General features: G+C 47.8%; 1 protein-coding gene across 1 annotated transcript in view; it reads right to left on the reverse strand.

Moving 5' to 3' along the window:
- LOC311240235 (COP9 signalosome complex subunit 1-like) overlaps positions 1–23,116 on the reverse strand; it is a 148,888-nt gene that overhangs the window by 43,578 nt on the left and 82,194 nt on the right. Inside the window, exons 5-8 of the mRNA XM_084328784.1 lie at positions 21,180–21,315; positions 3,434–3,511; positions 2,348–2,408; positions 1,491–1,576 (exon numbers count right to left, since the gene is read on the reverse strand). Of these exons, the coding sequence (XP_084184910.1) occupies positions 1,491–1,576; positions 2,348–2,408; positions 3,434–3,511; positions 21,180–21,315 (361 nt within the window). The remainder of the gene's footprint in view (positions 1–1,490; positions 1,577–2,347; positions 2,409–3,433; positions 3,512–21,179; positions 21,316–23,116) is intronic.

The following is a 23,116-nucleotide window of genomic DNA, read 5'->3' on the forward strand; positions in this document are numbered from 1 at the left end:
TTGGCATAACGACTAACAGTGGGATGGGAGAAAAATCGGAAAAAGGAGGGGGGGAAAAGATAATAAAAAAATAAAATAAAAAAAGAATATAGGAGGTGGGGCGGCTGGGTGGCGCAGCGGACCGCTCATCACCAACGCAAGAGACACCGGGTTCGAATCCGGCTGTCTGCGTTGCCTCCGGCTTGGGCCGGCCGTCATACTAACTCAATTGGCAGAGTTAGCGGGTGGAAGTCGATGGGTGGTAATCTGGACGTTGTGGACAGCGACTCCTACAGGTCAGTTGGGGACACTTGCACAGCGGAGACAGGAAATGGCGGGGGTAGTGTGAGCCTCCCACACGTTACACCTCGCCAATGAGAGTCCGCGCTGGCAGGTGAAAAGATGTGACAGGCTGCCTCCTCGTGTATCGGAGGGGACACGTGATGCAAGGCTTCTATCCTCCCTACAACCGGCCAGTGGGGGACATATGCGAGTAGCGTTCAAGACAGGGGAGGGGAGAATTGGCACGAAATTGGGATGGGAGAAAAAGAGAAAAAGTGAATAAAAAAATTATAATATAGGAGGTGGGAAGTGGGACTGTTTTAACACTGATCATATTTTACCAGATGGAAATGTTTACAGTATGTGCGCTCCTCAGGTGCAAGATGGGGCAGTGACCCTTTTTTTGTTGCCAATTTCAAGGCATTAGAGGAGTGGAATGGGAACACAGTGTGAACACGACTTCATGGGGGGTCATACTCATCCTTAAAGGGGAATACCATTGATTTTCAATACTGAAATAGGTATTTTACGTACTTTCTGGAAGCACAGAGCAGTTTCAACACTGTTCCAGAGCCGAGACATGTAGGCCAGGTCAGATCATGCCCCATCCTAAGCGGGAATCGCTTTTCAAAGTGAGGTTTAATGATCATAACCGATGGTCCTCGCCATATTCCTTTATCGGACATTTCTCAGTCTCCCCAGTTAAGAACTAGATTCATGAACTCAGTAGAGGTGGCAATAATCAGAGAATCTGGATAAAATCATTGCTTTATCCGCCTGACTCAGATCTCTAAACTTGTAATGTGATGTGATTTTGTGCCAAGAAAATTCCTCCTTACAACTGGGCATGCGTCAGCCCCCAGTTACGTCACGGCAGTGAAATAGACAGGTAATATGGGTGGATCTTCATCTGACACAACCTCTTTTGCAAAACAGACAACACTTTGTATTCCTGCGGCTCATTCAGTTGGTAACACTCAAATAAGCTCCGTTTGCCGTCAAATCACGCAGATCACGTCTGGATTCTAAACTCCCATCAACGTTGCATTACAGTGAGAGGGGAGAAGCGGTGCCAAAGTAGCATTCGGGGTACATAAGCATGTGACCTCTGACCCAGCGGGCCTACGGATCTCAGCTCTGGAACAGAGTCTAATTTTCTGCTTTTCATCATAGCGCTTCCTGAAGGTAAGTAAAAGTACATATTTTCAGAAAATATAATGATGACTCACCTCTGGGAAGTCACAGTGGTCAAACGAAGCCAGCAGGAAGCACTTGGCGGCTGCTTTGTATTTTCCAGATGCCAGCTCTGCCAAGCCTGAAGCACCCAGGACACACACACAAAGAACACAGGTGAGGCTACGTCACAACAATCCTTTATTGTCAATTTGTTTTTCATAGGCAATTTAAAGGAGTCTTTTACGCATATCCCTCCTAGGTACACACACGTACACATAGCCCCATACGAATATGCAGTTCTACAGAGAGGTCGGAGCAGAGGTTCTGGAGCAGTTTTAAGAGTTCCTTTCTCAAGAGTATTTTGGCAGAGATGATGGGGCGGCCTAGATGTACTAAACATAGTTGCCTCTTTAACTCTAGTCTAAGCCAACCTGATACAGACTCAGATTACTACGTAATACACATATCAGATGATGTAGAGTACCTGAACAAACGATTAGTAGACAAAGACTTATTTTGATTAATTACTTTTACTGAACAGATCATTAGTAGACCAAGATCATTATTTTGGAGTCATTGGTCAACAAATGATTGACATATAATCTACGCCACAGATTCCGTTAGAAAGGAAATCAAGCCACGTTAAGTCAAGTCAAGTCAAGTCAAGCACATTTTTGACATGTTACAAGGCTCTTTGTAACATGTTGGATGACTTAAATGTTCGCGCTCTGATAACTTGCTGGTACAAAACCTGCCTGGTATCAGACCTCATTGCATAACCTTAGTAAATACCAGTATCATATCCATATCATACATTCTTATTTACATACACAATATAAAAAAATCAACAAGAGACTCAGAATTCAGCACAATGTTTTCAGAAGACTAAGAGAAAGTAATGTTGCCTTACCTGCAGCACATTTTAGTTTGGTGAGGACTGATTGGTTTGGACTGTCTCGCTCTCCTCTTTGCTAGACCAAAATAAACAAAAAATACACATTTTATCTCTCAACAATGCAATCAATGCAACAGGAAATATTGACGTAAGAGCAAGAGCAAGCCTTCTGCAGCCATACATTTATATTTTCTTTTATGATTTCAATTCTAATTTATTTACTGCATGTTGAATGTATGTGTGTGAATGTGGATGTATGTTGTTGTGATGTTAATATTTAAAATCCTGGACTGTAATATTGTTATTACAGTACACGTTTTGAATGGGATGTAAACAAAAAGATTACAATGAAAACATTGTGAATCCCGGCTGTGATAGGAAGCTAACAAAGCATAGCGGTACACATACAGCTGTGATATGAAGCTAGCAAAGCATAGCGGTACATATACAGCTGTGATATGAACAGTGTTGCGTTGCTCATATCAACACTGGTTGCACACACGCTAATGACGCCACGTGCGCGGCTGCGCGCACTCCCGGCCGCATGCGCACGCTCCCGCGCATGCGCATAAATGTTCCCTCGCATAAGGACAGACTGAAGACAGTGCCTAATTGCCTCTACGAATGGAATGCAACACCTGATGACCGGCGCTATTGATATGCAAAGTAGCCAGGTGGGTACTGCGAGTTGGCGCATCAGTCGAGTGCAGCGCATTCCTGTGTGCACGCGCGTGCACATCCGTGCATGTGCGTGCATGCACGCACTTGTGCTCACAAAACTTTGGTTGCACGGCGTGCAACCCCGTCCCATGAGCAACGCATGCCTGGATATGAAGCTAGCAAAGCATGGTGGTACACATACAGCTGTGATATGAAGCTAGCAAAGCATGGTGGTACACATACAGCTGGGATATGAAGCTAGCAAAGCGTAGCTGTACATATACAGCTGTGATATGAAGGTAGCAAAGCGTAGGGGTATATATACAGCCGGGAACCAGCAACAATTAGGGGGTCCTTGACATGAAGATGTTTGAGAAGCACCGAGTTAGAAAACAAGACGGCATGTTTAAAGTGTATTTGCTGTGTGATAGTGTTGCTCACCTCTGCTATTTCAGGAGTGGATTCTGCCTTGCTGACATAGCTCAGTACATGGGACCAGTTCTGGAGGTAAACACTAACCTGGTAAAGAGAGAGAGAGAGAGAAATATTTAATTTCAAAGCTTTATTTATTCTCGAAAGGACAATTGAGGTCACCCTCATTTTCAATGTTGTCGAGACTTTAGACATTTCAATTCATAAATGTTTTACAATATAATAATAATAAATATTAATAACTATCTATATAGCACTTTTCACACATGGACCGCAGTCCAGATGTGCCCCACAGCAATTAGTATAAAATTAACATAGGCATAAAATAAGCACAGTTGACAGAATAAAAACAATGCATAAATTGCAGACATAATAGGTATAAAAGACAATAAAAGTAGTGTAATGTAAACATGCAGACATAAGAATAGGCATAAAATAAGTACAATGTTGCTCAAAGGCATGTGAACCCCCCTGGAACAGCCAGTAAACACCCCACACATCAATCCCCACCGAATCCCCATCCAAGACACACCCCCCGATAAAGCATGTCATGATTGAAGGAAAACACAAACAGCCCGAGTGCCACTCATGGCGACGGGAATGCCACCCCTGCGGGCCGCACCATCTCCCCCGGTCGCGGCGACCCCGCCACCACGAGGAAACCAGCAACTCCCACGCCCCCACCCCCAAACTCCACGGAGAAATGACAGACCACGTGCCCCAGGACCCGCAGCCACGCCAAAGGAGCCACGACTCCAAACACCCAAGGAGACAGACACAACAGCGGTCAAATGAGAAGACATGCAGCACCGGGGTGGGATGGTCCGAAATGACACGGAACCCCTGGGACACCACAGAAGCCGCAGCAAGCCCCGCACGCAAGTAACCCACAAAACGCCAGCGAACTGAGGGAGTCCAACGATCCTTTGGTCCAGCCAAAGCCATAGGCTCCAACCAAACCCCCCCCCCCCCCCCCCCCCCAGAGTCGAAGACCAACCTCCTGCACTCGCCCCAACAGGCCCCGACAGACCCCGGCCAGCCCCCACCACTGAACCCCCCCCAACCCACCGACACCCCAGGTACCCCCCGCATGAAGAACCCACCACAACCCCCACAGCAGCGCAAAGCGTCCCAAAGTAATTCTGTTATTACTACGACATCCGGATCCGTCTGAGAGATCAGTATCTTCAAGTGGTCAAATGTTTTATGTTGCAATATACTTCTCACATCTAAATGTATAAAACCCAGGCCATTTCTTTTTAGTAAATGGATTCAGACCGACTGTGGATTCAGGTGAAATAATTGGCAATTTAGAAGGTGTAGCAACAGATGATTCCATGGGGATTGTGCCCAAGTCAGAGACAGTAGTTGTATGAATTGTAGTTCGAACCGTTACTAGGCTACTCTGACGATTAGTGACCATCCCTAAATTATGGCTTGTAGGTCGATTATTTACAATGACATGTATATTTGAAACATCATTATTATTATCAATGTTATAATGGCACAGGCTACTATCCATACGACGGCCAGTGGACCAAAAAAGTATTTGCATATTTGTGCACATGTTTGATTCTCTATGAACAGGATGACGATGTCGCAGGATTTCTGACGGCCTTGCTGTATAATGCACCGGAATGGAACTAACAGAAGAAATAGAATCTATGGGGGATTTAGAGATGGGGAGTTCAACACTAGGACTAAATGCTGTGGGATAGCTAACAGGGATATGGCGTCAGTCTGTATATAGACATAGAGAGAGAGAGAGGGTGCTTTCTCACTCACCATTCGGGTCCGTTCCGGTCCGTTCCGTCCTCGTTCCGTCCTTGGGTGCGAACTCCCCCCCTCCCTCTCCCCCCTCTAGTTTGCGTACACACTCAGTCTTGGTGCGCTCTGGGTTTTGTTTACGGTTTGCGTTTTGAGCGTGTAAGCTTGCCGTAGGCGATGATGTCACGCTCGAACGTCAACATAAGAGTTTTAACACGGCAGTGGAGACTGGATGCTGATATAAAGAAACAAATAACCAATAAATTGTATATTTGAACCTCTGTTGTCAAGCCTTGTCAATATAACCCACCCCCTTTTCTCACGAATGGAACTGGTGTCGTGGAGTCCGCTTTGAGCGGTTTCCATGGTTAACGCTAAGCTAATGGCTAACGCAAGTTAGCTTAGACTATGTATTACTAGTTAGCAGCTAACATTGCTTGCATCAATTATATTGCATGTCATTGATCTACCGGTCGATCACGGCCGACTGGTTGGGCACCACTGGTCTATAGAAATAAATGCGAATCGAACTGGTGTCGTGGAGTCCGCTTTGAGCGTTTTCCAGGGTTAACGCTAAGCTAACGCTAGTTAGCTTACACTAACGCTAGTTAGCTTAGCCTACTAGATAGCAGCTAACATTAGCCCATCGCTCGCGGCAATTATATTGCATGTCATTGATCTACCGGTCGATCACGGCCGACTGCTTGGGCACCAGTGGTCTAATAGAAATAAATGCATTCGAACAAGAAACCAATGTATAGACATCACAGTGTAACTGAGGGGTACTGACTGTATTGAATAAGTATGGTATCATTAAACCACTACTGAGTTATGTACATTACTACTGGCCATACAGTACACATGTATATGTGATGAACACCCACACAATAACACGGCTTAACAAAGAAAGTCCTGTTTGGAATATTTATTAGAAGAGCATCAATATTATCTTACAGTATTGAGAATTAGAGTCGCGCTTGTAAGGCGAAGAATGTGCATGAATAGGTCAAGAGCGTAAGTCCATGAGCATATTACGTAGGGCAGGGATCGGCAATAGGCGGCCGGCGGGCCGAAATGAGCCCGCCAGCAATAATTTCTGGCCAGTCAGGTTATTTTGAGAATATGATGTTTATTTTACGCGCAGGAAATATTCACTCGTTGTGACGCCAGAGTGTCTTTTGAAGCTGTATCTATCTATTCATCATATCTATGGCTGTCACTATAGCCAATTGAAATGCTAGAAATGGTCACATGGACTGGGAGAACCAATGGAATTTCACTTTCACTTCCGCGTTTGGGATGCCGGTGAGCGAACGTTTGCAAAAACAAAACAAACGTCTTTGAATAACTTCTTTGCAATGCAACGGGGAAATATGATGAGCCAGAAGAGGAGCTTACGACCTATAAAGCTTATTTTAATAAACAGGTGTCATTCTTAAAATACGGGTTTATCGCAACAGGTAACTCTTGCAATAAGCAACCGGTGACTCTCGCTTGTTGACATGGCAACACGAGCAAGCAACTGTGTGTTCAAGTTGGGTGGGCATTCAACGCGAGTGGACATTTAACATGTTATTAACATGGATTTTGGAGGACCGAAGCAGAAACAATATCAAGTCCAGGGCAGGGCTGCCTGCATTATGCCGGTGAGTGTTGTGTTTTAATAATAATAATAATACATTCGATGTATAATACACCCGCTATCTATTCATCATATCTATGGCTGTCACTATAGCCAATTGAAATGCTAGAAATGGTCACATGGACTGGGAGAACCAATGGAATTTCACTTTCACTTCCGCGTTTGGGATGCCGGTGAGCGAACGTTTGCAAAAACAAAACAAACGTCTTTGAATAACTTCTTTGCAATGCAACGGGGAAATATGATGAGCCAGAAGAGGAGCTTACGACCTATAAAGCTTATTTTAATAAACAGGTGTCATTCTTAAAATACGGGTTTATCGCAACAGGTAACTCTTGCAATAAGCAACCGGTGACTCTCGCTTGTTGACATGGCAACACGAGCAAGCAACTGTGTGTTCAAGTTGGGTGGGCATTCAACGCGAGTGGACATTTAACATGTTATTAACATGGATTTTGGAGGACCGAAGCAGAAACAATATCAAGTCCAGGGCAGGGCTGCCTGCATTATGCCGGTGAGTGTTGTGTTTTAATAATAATAATAATACATTCGATGTATAATACACCCGCTGTGATGCTTAAAATCAAATGCACCCTACTGATCTCGATTTATAATGCGAGCACCTGCATTAAAATCAAATTACTGATCTGTTCATGTGTAATGCACTGTCTGAGAGGCACTTTATAATAGAAAAAAGACAGTGCAAACATGTATATGTCGTTTTTTTTTTTACAGTTAAAAAATGTTCACTTATCATTGGCCCGCCACACAATGGCTTGGGGAAAATTTGGCCCGTGGGCAAATCTAATTGGCGACCCCTGACGTAGGGGATCATTAATACCACCTGTAGCATAAGAATTATATAAGGTACACTCGTAGGTCAGCTGGAGATACTAGGGGGGTTCCCTCCGGTTGTAAGCCAGCAGGGGGAGAGGATTTGTCGGTAGCAAAAGTCTGGATCAACGAGGAATAAAGAAACTCCAGGTACAGGAGACGGTGCAATAATCCCTTGGTCCGTAGACAAAGCAACAGCTATTCTCCGGTATGCACTGCAGCATGGATGAAAGCTAGCCAGCCTCTGAGTCCTAGAGGCGGGCTCGACGGGGCTCCTCACAGGGTAAATCCCACACGGTAGTGGGGGTAGACGATTCTCTGCTCCAGCAGCCACAGGACCAAAGCAATATAATCCAGCCGAAAAGGGCTCTGCATTCGTCGGTGTAGGTTATCCAGTGTACATATCCACACGGTTCTCGTCTAGGGCTCCTCGGATGGCGGCACAAGGTTAGGCCGCCCAGCCTGGATAAGCACACTAGCTCGGTACGATGAAACGTTGGTAATGCTGGTCACTGTAGAACGGTAGCCGCACGATACACTATACATAATAGACTATTACTTAATAATAGAATAGGTCGAACTAGACGATACAGCCTTAAACTCTGACACTTCAGCTATCAATTCGCACGCGGTCTCAAGGCTCTATTTCGGGGCAAAACGGGCCCACTTCACAGCACGTTGTATCGTGGTGAAGGCTTCTGCTTTTAGTTACTAAGTTTCAGGACAAGTGCTTCTGTATCCACCTGCGCCGTATTTATACGTAAGGTGAATAATCTAGTGCCAGCCTTATTTCTGTCTCGTATTACTGCGCAAACCTGGGCATGTTGAGACATGTCTTAGCGGTGACTTTGAACTAGACATTGGGGGTATGGCCGTGGCGCCTAGGGGGTCGCTGTCCAATAGGAGAACGAATATTATGGTCTGGCCTGTACTAGGTAAAGGGATATTCCGTGTATATGTACAAAGAATATACAAGGGATATCAGACGATATACAAATACTATACAATATATCTCAAGTAATAAATATATATATTCGGTTTAATCTGACCCTTTGTAACAGCCGCCTCCTAATTAGTCCGCACCTAATTAGATAAGCAGAGACAGATTAACCGCACTGTCCACTACTCAATGTCCGTTGTGAGGAGTAGGGCAATTCACAAAGTTAGGGGGTCATGGTCGTCATTAAGAGAGTCGGGGAGCCTTGGCAACTCCATCAGCTTCGCCACGGGTCGGGTGTATGTCCGCCCCTGGATGAGCACTTCTGCCGCTCGGACCTTTCCGTCGGCACCAGTGATCACTTTGCTTACGCGGCCGGCCGGCCACATAGCTCGGGGTAGTGACTGGTCAATAATCATGACGACTGTGCCCTCCGTCAAATTGTCTCTTTCTTTTACCCATTTCTGGCGGGTCTGTAGAGACGGTAGATAGTGGAGGAGGAAACTGTTCCAAAACTTGTCAGCCAATACTTGACTGTACCTCCACATTCTTCGGCCGTTCGCTTCCTCAGGTCTGTACACTGTCTGTGGGAGCGCGGGGTCCAGCCGCCCCATCAAGAGAGTGTTGGGGGTGACTGGGTCGACATCTGCTACATCACTTGAGACGTAACCGAGGGGCTTTGAGTTCAATACTCCCTCGATCTCCGTGAGGACTGTCGTGAGGACTTCTTCCGCCATGGTCTGGGCCCCAAGCACGGCGTACAGGGCTGTCTTTATTGAACGTACTTCTCGTTCCCAAGTTCCCCCGAAGTGAGGGGCATTCGGGGGGTTAAACTGGAAATCAATCTGAGAGGGAGCGAGGTGGGTCTTAAGTTCTGGGCCCATAGCTTGGAAGCTCTCTCAGCTCTCTTTCTCCGCCTTTGAAGTTTGTCCCGTGATCAGACAATAATATAGACGGTTTTCCTTTTCGCGCTGTGAATCTCCGGAAGGCCATAAGGAATGAGTCCGTACTCATGGTTGGAAGGAGTTCTATGTGTATCGCTCGGGTGGTCATGCATTTGAATACAATACCCCACCTCTTCTCCGTCCCTCTTCCTTTCTTCACATACAGCGGGCCGAAACAGTCCATACCGGTGGAGTGAAAGGGCTTGTCGCCGAGTCGGAGGCGACAGGGGGGTAGGTCAGCCATCCTGGGTATACTGGGCTGTGCTCGCCACTTGCGACAGTCTAGACAGGTCCGCTGGAAGTGTCGTACTGCTTCTCTTCCTTGCAGTATCCAATAGCGACGTCTGATCTCAGCGAAGACTCTCTGCCCCGGCGTGGTGCACGTCCTCGTCGTATTTCTTTATGTTGAGCTCTGTGACCTTGTGTCGGCTGTTGAGGACTATCGGGAACTTGACGTCATCCGTTAAGTCTGGGGCCCTTCTCAGACGACCACCCACTCTAATGAGATTATGGGCGTCGCTCTCAGGGGCCAAGTGGAGCAGTCTGCTGTCTGGTGGGACTGGCTTTGATCCCTGCAGACAGTCTAGCTCGTCGGGGAACGAGTCTCTTTGGGCTCGCTGTAGCAGAAGGAGTTCTGCTTCTTCGTAGTTAGCTGCATTAATGTCAGTAGTGGAGGGAACCTCAGGGTGGTGCCACAGGAATGTCTTTAACTGCGCACTCTCAAGGGTAGGGCAGTCGTCTATGTTGGGATCTGGTGTGTGCGTCAACCCACAGAACATAGATTTCTTCATCTCTGCCTCCTCTTTACTAGCATTTACATTTACATTTACATTTAGTCATTTAGCTGACGCTTTTATCCAAAGCGACTTACAAGTTCTGTACGACAAGCCATCAGGAAGGGCACAACTCTATCAGCTGAGCAACAATGTTCATCAAAGTGTTGAGTGCTACAGTGTAGGTGGGGTGGGTGTAGGCCACTCTTCTTCCGGGAGCTTGAGGAACTCGGGACCGTCACTATAGAGATTGTGACGTGTGAGGTCATCCAGGGACATTCCCTGTGTGATGACGTCTGCTGGGTTCTGTTTTGTGTCCACGTACCTCCAGCATGCTGCTTCTGTTAAATCTTGGATCTCTGTGATTCTGACTCCCACGAAGACCTTGTATCTACACGAATCGGACTGGATCCATGTGAGTACGGTCATGGAGTCTGACCACAGGATTGTTCTTTGCACGGGGATGGTGAGTTCACGTTGGATTAACGTGGCGAGTTGCGCTCCTACTAGGGCTGCGCAGAGCTCTAGACGCGGGATTGATTGTTGCTTGCGGGGGGCTATTCTTGAACGAGCCAGGATGAAGGCGGTATGTATTTCTCCTCCCTCCTCTCGGGCCCGCAAGTAGGCCACCGAACCGTAGGCTACTTCGGAGGCGTCGCTGAAGACGTGCAGGTCCATCGGACACGTCTCCAGCCGCACTGTGGTTGGGAAGTAGCTGCGGCGTATGTTGACACCTGGGAGCGAGCTGAGTTCTGTTTCCCACTCTCTCCATGTGGAAGCAAGGTGGTCGGGTATGGGGTCGTCCCAGCCCTGGTCCTTGTCCCATAGCGCTCGTACAATCATCTTTGCCCTGGTGGTGTAAGGTAGAATACATCCCAACGGGTCATATTGTCTGGCGAGTGTTCTGTATACACTCAGTCTGGTGGTCGGTAGTGAAATCGACCTTCCCTGCTCCTTGGTCAGGGGTGTGTGTCTATAATGGAGCGAGTCTGTTTTGAAGCGCCAGACCAGTCCCAATGTCATTTCTTGGGCTTCACCTGGGATGGTCGCCATCCAGGTCTCGCTGCTTGCTGCCTTGTCCTCTGGGGAGAGGCTGCGCAGTACTTGAGGGTCGCTGCTGGCCCACTGCCGGAGATCAAAGCCGCCTTTGATCAGGGAGGCGCGGAGCTTGAGTAGGAGGGCCTCGGCCTCTTCTGGCGTCGAGACGCTTTGCAGACAGTTGTCCACGTAGAAACTCTTTTCTACACTTTGTCGGACCTCCTCATCAGCTGCTGGGTCCTCTGCGACATGTTTTTGCAGTGCGAACGTAGCACAGCATGGGCTGCATGTGGTTCCGAAAGGGAGGACTTCCCATTGATAGATGGATGGTTGCTCATCCCCGATCCTCTCTCTCCATAAGAACCGCAGCAGGGGCTTGTCCTCTTCCACTAGTCGCACCTGCAGGAACATCCCTTTGATGTCGCCGCTGATGGCCACCTTGTTCTGGCGGAAACGTAGCAACACGCCTAGTAGAGAGGGGCCGAGTGTTGGGCCGGGCAAGAGCTCTTTATTCAGATTTTGTGATCCGATCTGGTAGCTGCAGTTAAACACAATACGATCCTTGCCGTTGTGGTGGACCTTGTGGTGGGGCACGTACCATGATTCGGTCGTCTGATCGGCCTCTTTAATGTCAATTCTCTTTATGTGTCCCGCTGTGATTAGCTTGTCAATCTCAGCGCGGTACACAGTAGCTTGAGCGGGGTCTCTGGCTAGGCGCCGCTCTGTGTTCAGTAGATATCGCTCAGTCACTTCTTTTGGGGCGTGGAAGGTAGGCATACCCTCTCGCCTCAGGAGTGGAGTTGCGTATCTCATCACTCCGTTGACTTTGACTCTCTTTGTCCCCTGCTCGAGGAGGGCTATGGCATAAATGTCTTCCTTGGAACGAATGCGTTTCTTTTCGTTCTTAAAGGGCATTGTCTCTAGTGTCCATAGCCTCTCGACGTGCTGTAAGAGGGCGGTGTCTTCTTCTGTCACTCTGGAGTGGAGGCAGCGAGTGGCTGCTGTTCGGTTGGGAGACCTGGAGAGGGGGCCTTGTAATGTCCATCCTAGGCGGGTCTCGACTGCTGCTGGACAGCCTCTGGGCCCCGTGTGGACCCGGTCCATCGGGACGATGAGGTGTGCGTGGTCGGATCCTATGAGCAGGGTCGGGGTGGCGCCGTCTATGAGCGGTATAGGTAGTTGACGCAGGTGCACGTATTTGTCCATCAGCTTGGCGATGGGGTAGGTGTACCGCGACAGGCCTATGTCTTGGCTGGTGAAAGCGTTAGTGATCCTATACCGTCTCTCTGGCTGCCCGCTTGCTGCGATAGTGAAGGAGACGTTCTCACCCTTGATTGTCTTCAGGTCTCTTCTTATAGTCCGAATCGTCATCGTTTCTTCGCTCCCCCGCAGCCCCAGCTGGGCCGCAGCGGATGCGAGGAGGAGGGTCTTTTCTGACCCGTCGTCAAGGACGGCGTAGGTGTCCATGACCTTGTCCTCGTAGCTTAATGTCACTCGGACCACCTTCAAGAGCACCCGGGCGCCCCCGCTGCTGGCGGGGTCAATGTACATGACGCTTGCTTTGGTGCTGCTTGAGGGTGCGGGTTTTCTTCTGTTACTGTCATGTAAAACGTCCAAGTGGGCTCCGTCACACAGACTACACCTCTTCTTCAAGCGGCACTCGGCTGCCATGTGGCTGCGCGCACAGCGGTAACAGCGGCGGTTGGACTTGATCCTAGAGCTGCCGCGATTACCGCGGTATCGCTGTTACATCACGGCCACTGCAGAGTAGGCTGAATACCGCATCACCGCTGTTTTTTATAATAATAATAATGAAGTACCCTCCTCTCGTTGGGCTTGCGGCTCTGCAGATATACCCTACTTCTCTATCGAGGTTCCAAGCGACCCTATTGGGTACCAGAAAAGTCACGTGAAACATTGCAGACCACTGATTGGTCAGAAGAGAGACGCGTCACATGTTGGGAGCGTCCTGCAGTTTTTTACATCCTGAATGTCAGCCATTGATCAGAGCTCATCACAATACGGCTAATAACGTTAGCTTTAGCTCCCCGCCGGAGTGGACTACCATCGCTCCTCAGGAGTAGTAAACGAGACATAATGATTTTACTGTCTGCAACGAATGTTATAATAAAAGCCCTTCGTTCTATACACTTGTCTGATTGAAAACTTTATTAACAGACCGCAGAATGGGACAACTCAGCACGCTCTGAGCAAAGAAAGGAACTGAGATGGTCCGGTAAATACGCTGATGTTATTGAACGTATAACTATATAATGGTAATGCCACAAAACGAATGCCTTTATTATAAAGTAGTAACTTTATAGTAATAATAATAAGAAAGGGTCGGGGGGGTAACCACCCCTGCCCGCGACACCGAGTGAACGGCGCACGACCAGAGGGAAACTTCGAATCCGTGTTTCACTTTCAATAACTAATGCGTGCTTGCCGAATCCCAAACAATATTCATGTTGCAAAGTCATCCTCTAAAGATCGACATTTAGACTAGAGGCAGGCTATATGCTATAAAAAGTAGACTACTACTAAAAAAAAAAATGCATTCAAACTTTTTATTTTTTTTTTGTGCGTGCGGTAATAACCGCGCGGTAGGAAATATTTTGCAAATCCGTGCGGTAAGGAAAACATCAATACCGCGGCAGCTCTACTTGATCCATTGACTCACCTCGTCGGCGGTCATCTTCTTGAACGTGTCACAGTGTGACAGCCAGTGTTCTTTCTCGCAGTACTGGCATACAATCTTCCACTTCTCTTTCGTCGAGGGGGTGCTGTGGTTCTTGTTACGCGGTACTGATTCGGCTTGGTGCATGACGGTCACCAGCCTGCGGTAATCGTTTGATCTCCGAGGTCCCTCTCTGGGGCTTGGTCCACTCCGCACGAACGTATCCAGTCGTAGGCTGCTGACTTCTCTCGCCAGGAAGTCGGCCAGGTCTAGGCGGGATGGCTCGGGACCGTTGGGATCACGGTGGTCTCTTTGCCGCCTGAAGCGCTCTTGTCGGGCGGGAGGAAGCTTCTCTAATATCCTTTCAACATTAGAGTTCGCGTACAGTTCGTGCCTACCCTTTTCCTTTTGTGCCCCCAGCATCCCTACCAGGGATTGTACCTTGATAGAGAGGTCATCCAATGAGCGATTGTCTGTGGCTGGGGGTAGACGGTCAATATTCCTTATCTCTTGTATTACGTAGTCCCATATGCGTCCATAACGTTGGTCGAGGGCTACTAGAGCCGCGGTGTATGGGGTACTTGAGTTGGAATATGCCAGCGCTATATTATGCGCTCTGGGCACCTTCAGGTGCTTTAGGAGGATAGCGTACTTGTACGTCTCATCGGGGACATCGGACATCATAGTCTCTAAGCACATTCGTAGTTCTGTGTACTGTGCTCTGTCCTCGTGTGTGAAATCCGGGAACGTTGGTGTGCCAAGGTACGATGCCATGGATGGCTGGCACATCGGTGAGCGTTGGGGGAGAGGCCTCCTAGGCGAGTCTCCCCTTACGTGTCGTTGTGGGCTGGTACCTAGTGGGTACCAAGGCCCGGGTACCCAGGTGCTGTTCCTCGGGGCTGGTCGTGCGTCAAACTCACCCTCGAGTTGAGTCGGGGGTCTGTAACGCAGGGCCTCGGGGGTAAAGTCTGGGCTGTACTGGACCTCCTAGTACGATGCTGCTGGTGGGCTTGACTTTCCTCCTCTTCCTCTTCCTCTGCTAGGTCTTCTAGATCTTGCAATCGTCTATTCAGTCTCTCGGCGGCGTAGGCCGGTTCTTCCCTGTTGCTGGGTCTCACATGGACCGGTCGGGGAGGGGGTTCGGAGACGTGTATAGGCTCTTTCTGTTGGCCGGGCTCCGGGTCGCTTGATCGGGTAGGGGAGGGTGCCCTAGACCCTTGTCTTGACGAGGCCCTGGAGCTCCGTGCGGAGGGAGGGGGGGTCACCCTGGCAATCAGTTGCTCCATTATCTGCGCTTGTAATCGGTCGCGCTCGGCTTCGCGCTTGATGTGAGCGAGGTCACGCTCTGCTTCGCGCTGGGCTTGGGCTGCGTCGCGCTGTGCATTGGCGGCTTCGCGCTGTGCATCGGCGGCGGCGCGCTGGGCTTCCGCGCGGTCTCTTTCAATATTCTCTTCCGTCTGGAGGCGTCTGGTCTCCAGGCGTATGCGGTCGTCTTCACTCCTTTGCTGCGCCTGGAAGCGCTCTCGCTGGGTCGCAGAGTGTTCGCGTTCACTAAGGGCTTGCGCTTGGAGTTGCGCGTGAAAGCGTTCTCTTTGGTCTGCAGATTGTTCGCGCTCACTCAGTTGTTGAGCCTGCAGGCGATCTCTTTCCATGGTAGAGTGTTCGCGCTCACTTTGGTGTTGCGCTCGGAGGCGCTCTTGTTCCATGGAAGAATGTTCGCGCTCGCTAAGCGTCTGTGCTTGGAGTCGATCGCGTTCAGTGGAGGCTGCCAGGGTGGCGATAAATGCCTGCGCCAGCATCTTGTCCGCCTCGCTGGGGGAAGACACTGATGGAGGTGATCGGCTTCTGGCAGTGCTCGTTGGAGATCCGTTCTCCTGTCGCGCTCCGAGGAGGTCCATCTCCTGGGTGCGCGTCTCTTCTGGTAGTGGGTCGGGTTCCGTCCCTGGAGCGCTTTCTTTATCCTGGAGCTCTCCGGGGACTGTCCCGTTGACGTTGTCGGGGGGTAAAGTCATGTCATGTCCCTCCTGGTCCCCCCCGTGAGCTTGGTCAGTTACGTTAGAACCCACTAGGGTCTCTACTGGCAGGGTCGCCTGGTCGGTAGGGTTTGACATACTTTTACTATCCGCTTTTTCCGCGTTTAACGTCTGTATAAAGCTAGGTAGTAGACTGGCAGCGTAGTCCTCTAGGTAAGGAGGTGGCTGCCGTCTGCGCTGCGGGCGTTCTAGCTTAGGAGAACCGTTTGTGGAGTGTTCATCGCTGGCCATGTCAATATTAATATTATATTAATATTAGGCTAATTACCTCCGGCTCGAAGGACCAATTGTAACTGAGGGGTACAATTCCCTGACTGTATTGAATAAGTATGGTATCATTAAACCACTACTGAGTTATGTACATTACTACTGGCCATACAGTACACATGTATATGTGATGAACACCCACACAATAACACGGCTTAACAAAGAAAGTCCTGTTTGGAATATTTATTAGAAGAGCATCAATATTATCTTACAGTATTGAGAATTAGAGTCGCGCTTGTAAGGCGAAGAATGTGCATGAATAGGTCAAGAGCGTAAGTCCATGAGCATATTACGTAGGGGATAATTAATTCCACCTGTAGCATAAGAATTATATAAGGTACACTTGTAGGTCAGCTGGAGATACTAGGGGGGTTCCCTCCGGTTGTAAGCCAGCAGGGGGAGAGGATTTGTCGGTAGCAAAAGTCTGGATCAACGAGGAATAAAGAGACTCCAGGTACAGGAGACGGTGCAATAATCCCTTGGTCCGTAGACAAAGCAACAGCTATTCTCCGGTATGCACTGCAGCATGGATGAAAGCTAGCCAGCCTCTGAGTCCTAGAGGCGGGCTCGACGGGGCTCCTCACAGGGTAAATCCCACACGGTAGTGGGGGTAGACGATTCTCTGCTCCAGCAGCCACAGGACCAAAGCAATATAATCCAGCCGAAAAGGGCTCTGCATTCGTCGGTGTAGGTTATCCAGTGTACATATCCACACGGTTCTCGTCTAGGGCTCCTCGGATGGCCACAAGGTTAGGCCGCCCAGCCTGGATAAGCACACTAGCTCGGTACGATGAAACGTTGGTAATGCTGGTCACTGTAGAACGGTAGCCGCACGATACACTATACATAATAGACTATTACTTAATAATAGAATAGGTCGAACTCGACGATACAGCGTTAAACTCTGACACTTCAGCTATCAATTCGCACGCGGTCTCAAGGCTCTATTTCGGGGCAAAACGGGCCCACTTCACAGCACGTTGTATCGTGGTGAAGGCTTCTGCTTTTAGTTACTAAGTTTCAGGACAAGTGCTTCTGTATCCACCTGCGCCGTATTTATACGTATGGTGAATAATCTAGTGCCAGCCTTATTTCTGTCTCGTATTACTGCGCAAACCTGGGCATGTTGAGACATGTCTTAGCGGTGACTTTGAACTAGACATTGGGGGTATGGCCGTGGCGCCTAGGGGGTCGCTGTCCAATAGGAGAACGAATATTATGGTCTGGCCTGTACTAGGTAAAGGGATATTCCGTGTATATGTACAAAGAATATACAAGGGATATCAGACGATATACAAATACTATACAATATATCTCAAGTAATAAATATATATATTCGGTTTAATCTGACCCTTTGTAACACATAGCAATGGCAAAAAAAATTGCCAGGCCTAATGCGAGCCAGGGAAGTCTTGTGCTTGTAACGTGGCTTCATGTTTTCATCCACTGAGCCGTGATGCTCCACATGCTTGTTTGGTTGAGGTCTGAACTCGCAAATTGCCCATAAATATAGTTTTTGTGGGTATTGTCCAGTTGTTGCTGTATGTTTTTATCTGCCGAAAATTTAAGCAAGCATGAAAGCATTACAGTAACGACGTTGTGTGTCAGCAAGTTGATACAGAAGCCTCTCCCGTGTTTTGGTACAAGCTCGCACACCACGCCCCCCGCTCCCACTGGCGCGCACCCGAGACCACCTATTTCAGCGGTCCAGGTTTGGAGCGAATCAGCGTCCCGGGGGACGGGGTGAGAGCGTTCTCACTAGGACGGACACACCCTTTTCTGGTGCGATCCAGCTCTGATTCGACCCCGAAGGGCTACATCTGTTCCTCCCTCCCCATCAACCTGGACCCTCTGCAATTTGCATATTGCCCCAACAGGTCCACGGAGGACGCCATAGCCCATGTGCTGCACACAGCAGCATCACACCTGGACAAGAGGCAGGGGAACTATGTGAGAATGCTGTTCATCGACTACAGCTCAGCATTCAATACCATAGTCCCCTCCAAACTCATAGCCAAGCTCAGGGACCTGGGCTTGAACTATGACCTCTGCCAGTGGGTCTTGGACTTCCTGACGGGCAGACCCCAGGTGGTAAGAGCAGGCAACTGCACCTACTCATCCATCACGCTCAACATAGGGGCCCCCCAGGGCTGTGTTCTGAGCCCCCTCCTCTACTCCCTGTACACACATGACTGCGTAGCACAGCGGAACAACAACACCATCATCAAATTTGCTGATGACACAGTAGTGGTGGGCCTGATCTCTGCCAACGACGAAAGGGCCTACCTGGAAGAGGTAGAGAACCTGTCACAGTGGTGTCAGGAGAACTGCCTCTCCCTGAACGTCAGCAAAACAAAAGAGATGATTGTGGACTTCAGGAGGTCGGGGGTCAAGGACTACAGCCCCCTCAGCATCGACGGGGCACCGGTTGAGAGAGTGAACAGTTTCAAGTACCTCGGAGCCCACATATCCGAGGATTTGACATGGACCACACACATTGACAGTGTTGTGAAGAAGGCACGACAACGCCTCTACTTCCTCAGGCGCCTAAGGAAGTTCCAAGTCAGTCAGAAGATCCTTAGGAACTTCTACTCATGTACAATAGAGAGCATCCTGACTGGCAACATCACCTCCTGGTTTGGGAATAGCACTGCACAAGACCGTAGCAGACTACAAACGCGAACGCACAATTGGAGGGGGGCTTCCCACCCTCCAGAATATTTACAACAAGCGGTGCAAGGGGAAGGCTAAGAGAATTATTAAGGACTCGAGCCACCCGAACAACTGCCTCTTTGAACTGCTGCGGTCAGGCAAGCGATACCGGAGTCTTAAGGCGAGCACGGAAAGACTCAGAAGAAGCTTCTATCCCCAGGCCATCAGGCTGCTAAACGAACAATAAACACTATGCAACAACCATCAAATACACACAGCACACACACCCACACGCACACACTCACTTAAACAAACAACACACTGCAGCACCCACTCTCCACACTTTAGATCACACAAACACACTTTATATTTATTGATAAAGGATTTGCACTACAACTCGTACACCTACTGTAAATTGTACCTAAATTGCACCTCATCCCATTTCTGCCTTGCACTATATAGTATTGTATATTAGTACACTGCACAGTATTGTATATTATATGGTAACTCAGTTACGTCTATTCTGCATCGAACATTGTACATAATGTCTATACTGAACACTGTGACCTCATTTTTTTTTTTACTTCTAACTTACATGCTATACTATGTTATTTTATTTCATACTTATCTTGTCTTGCACAGTCTCTGGAGCGCAACAGTAAGAAGCATTTTGTATAAAAGTATTCTGTACTTCTGTATGACAACTATTAAAGAAACTTGAAACTTGAACTTGAATGGTGAGTGAGAAAGCACCCAGAGAGAGAGAGAGAGAAAGAGAGAGATACAGTAGGTACAGGTACACAACAGTATATAGACAGAGCGAGAGAGGTACACAACAGTATATACAAGTAGAGAAATGGGGTGTAGGTACACAACAGTATATTGACTTAGGGAGAGAGAAAGATATACAGTAGGTACATAACAGAATATAGACAGAGAGACACAGTAGGTACATAACAGTATATAGACTTAGAGAGAGAGAGAGGGGGGGGTATATAGGTACACAACAGTATATATATATATATATATATATATATATATATATATATATATATATATATATATATATATATATATATATCGAGAGAGGGGGGGGGGGGGGGGGGGTACACAACAGTAGGGGTGGGAATCACCAGTTTCATCACGATACGATACGATATCGATTCTTTGTACAACAATACGATATTTGCCGATATCACAAAGTCTGCCACGATACGATACGATTCGATTAGGTTCAGGTGCCTGCAATCGATATGAGACGATATTATGTGCCCATTTAACACAATCAGTCACATTTAGATCAACTAAAAAAAGGCTATGGAAATATCAATTGACGTTTTTATTTTTGAGCTCTTCCAGACATTTAAATGAAAAACAATCTATTGTTTTTAATACAAATAGACCTCCTGTTCACTGTAAAGTGCCACGTTTTTATATATTGAGCTTTAAAGTTTAAGTAAAATGTTTTGGAACTCACAACACGCAAGCTAAAACCCCTTCCTCTCCCAAACTGTTCCTACAATTGTTTTTTGTTGCATGATGATCATCAATACATTTATTATGTATTCATGTTTAAATATCAACATTATTTGTCCATCCTCAATCCGTCGCCGGATTTTCAAAATAAAAGTATCACAATATAAATCGATCTTTTTACGTTGCATCGATCCTATTTGATTATTGATAATAGATCGATATATCGATCTGGATCGATGCATCGTCCCACCCCTACACAACAGTATATATAAGTCGATTTAAGTTGCCATGTTTTAAATCAAACGTCCACCGCCTCAGTTGAGAGCATGTTTGCTCATCAGCTGAACTTCCCACAGTGAAGAGATGGAACATTTTATCTGTATCGTGCTACTTCAGGACAGGCATTACTTTTATGAGCATTTCATACAGTCTAATGTTGTGCTTATAGGTTAATATTTTATTTACATTTCTCAAAACAAAAACACGGAAATTTGCAGATTCATTGAGCTCTTTCATCTCTCCTAAGTTCCTGCAGCTTTAAGAAGTGATTTAAAAATGATACTAAACTGACTTGCGTAAGTTCCTCAGGCTAGACACTCCACAGTATAGGGGCTCTGACTGCAAAAGCACAATCACCTCCAATCTTGAAGAATGATCAGAAGAATGGTCAGAAGGGCTCAACCTGAGGATCAGAGATGCTATCCGTTGGCCCTACCTTAATGACATTGAGACACATGTTGATGACATGCTTGGCACTGGTACAGTAGTCTCTGGCCCGGGAGTAGCACTTCAGGGCGTTGCTGAGGTCCCCGCACTCTAGGTAGTGGTCCCCCAGGTCATCGTGTCCTCTCCTGGGGAAGGAAGGATGGAGAGAGAGAAGCGGTAGATGGAGAGAAGTAGGAAAGACAGTGGGTCAATCAATGACAGGAGCTTCTGAGAGACCCAAGAGTGAACTGAGGCTATAATAAATACTATGTGTCATCGTACCATGCAGGGCTCCAGTTGGTCGCACCAGCACATTATTTGGTCGCACCAGCACATGAATTGGTTGCACCAGCACATGATTTGGTCACACCAGCACATGAATTGGTTGCACCAGCACATGAATTGGTCGCACCAGCACATTATTTGGTCACACCAGCACATTATTTGGTCGCACCAGCACATGATTTGGTCGCACCAGCACATGAATTGGTTGCACCAGCACATGAATGGGTTGCACCAGAACATGAATTGGTCGCACGAGCAGTGCACATGAATTGGTTGCACCAGCACATGATTTGGTCACACCAGCACATGAATTGGTTGCACCAGCACATGGATTGGTTGCACCAGCACATGATTTAGTCGCACCCTTTTTATTTTTTTGGTACAGCATGGTATTAATCAATGACCTTGCATGCTGATGAATAGTTGTCTAAAATTGCATATACCCTAGGCCTAGTTTTGCATTGATGTTTGATGATTCATAAAAAAAAAAAACCTGAACCCCACCGTCATAGGCAACTATCGTCCTGTCTCTATTCTCTCCTTTCTTTCTAAAACACTTGAACGTGCTGTATCCAACCAACTTACTGCTTATCTCTTACAGAATGACCTCCTAGACCCTAATCAGTCTGGCTTCCGGACTGGCCACTCCACAGAAACGGCCATCATTGCAGTCACAGAGGCACTTCACTTAGCAAAAGCGAAAGGCCTCTCCTCTGTCCTGATTCTCCTAGATCTATCTGCAGCCTTCGACACAGTCAACCATCAGATCCTCCTTGCGGCCCTCGCAGGAATGAGAGTGGCTGGCTCTGTGCTGACATGGCTGACATCATACCTCAATGACCGCTCCTACCAAGTGTCATGGAGAGGGACCCTGACGGCCACCCGCCCCCTGCGGACGGGTGTCCCCCAGGGCTCGGTCCTAGGACCCCTTCTTTTATCCCTCTACACTAAATCACTGGGTAACATTATCACGTCTCATGGCTTCTCGTATCATTGTTATGCCGACGATACTCAACCAGCGTTTCCGTTAGCCGGTAATTACCGGTATTTGACCGGCAAAATCTGTTGAAGTCCGACATATTTACCGGTGAAAATAATTCCCTGAGTCTAAGCACAATTTGATTATTTGAATTGTATTAAAATAGGCTAAAATTAAATAGCCTATGCGATGAACGAAACAATCATTACATTTGTTTCATCGTTGCTTCTAATAATGACAACGACGTTGTCAGCGAGAGCTTAGTGCTGGGTGTGCGAGTGCATGTGAAGCTGCAGAGCCGGAGCAGCAGCAGCACAGTGCAGCACAGTGCAGTACTCCAATTCAGCCATTGGCAATTCAGCTGTTGGGTGGGGGGCGCTGCTGTGCAGTCCCCAGATAGAGCCAGAAAAGAGCCAATAACAGCTGAATCTGCTGCTCTGCATCGACATACTCTCGCAAATAAGTCGTTGGGAGGTGGAGAGAGAGAGAGTCGTCACGCAAACCCACGATAATGTTGCCGTCTCTCTCTGCCAAATTTCTCAGTTCTTCGCTTGATATAATTAATACAAATGCCCAATATAACGGAATTCGTTAGCTCATAAAAATGTGATTATAACAGACTGCTGTTTATTATTGTCGGGCGACTGCCCACAGACACCCATTTGATTTAAAGTCGGCAGCAG

Source organism: Notolepis coatsorum (genome assembly GCF_963971535.1).
Source record: "Notolepis coatsorum genome assembly, chromosome: 14".
Lineage (NCBI taxonomy): Eukaryota > Metazoa > Chordata > Actinopteri > Aulopiformes > Paralepididae > Notolepis > Notolepis coatsorum.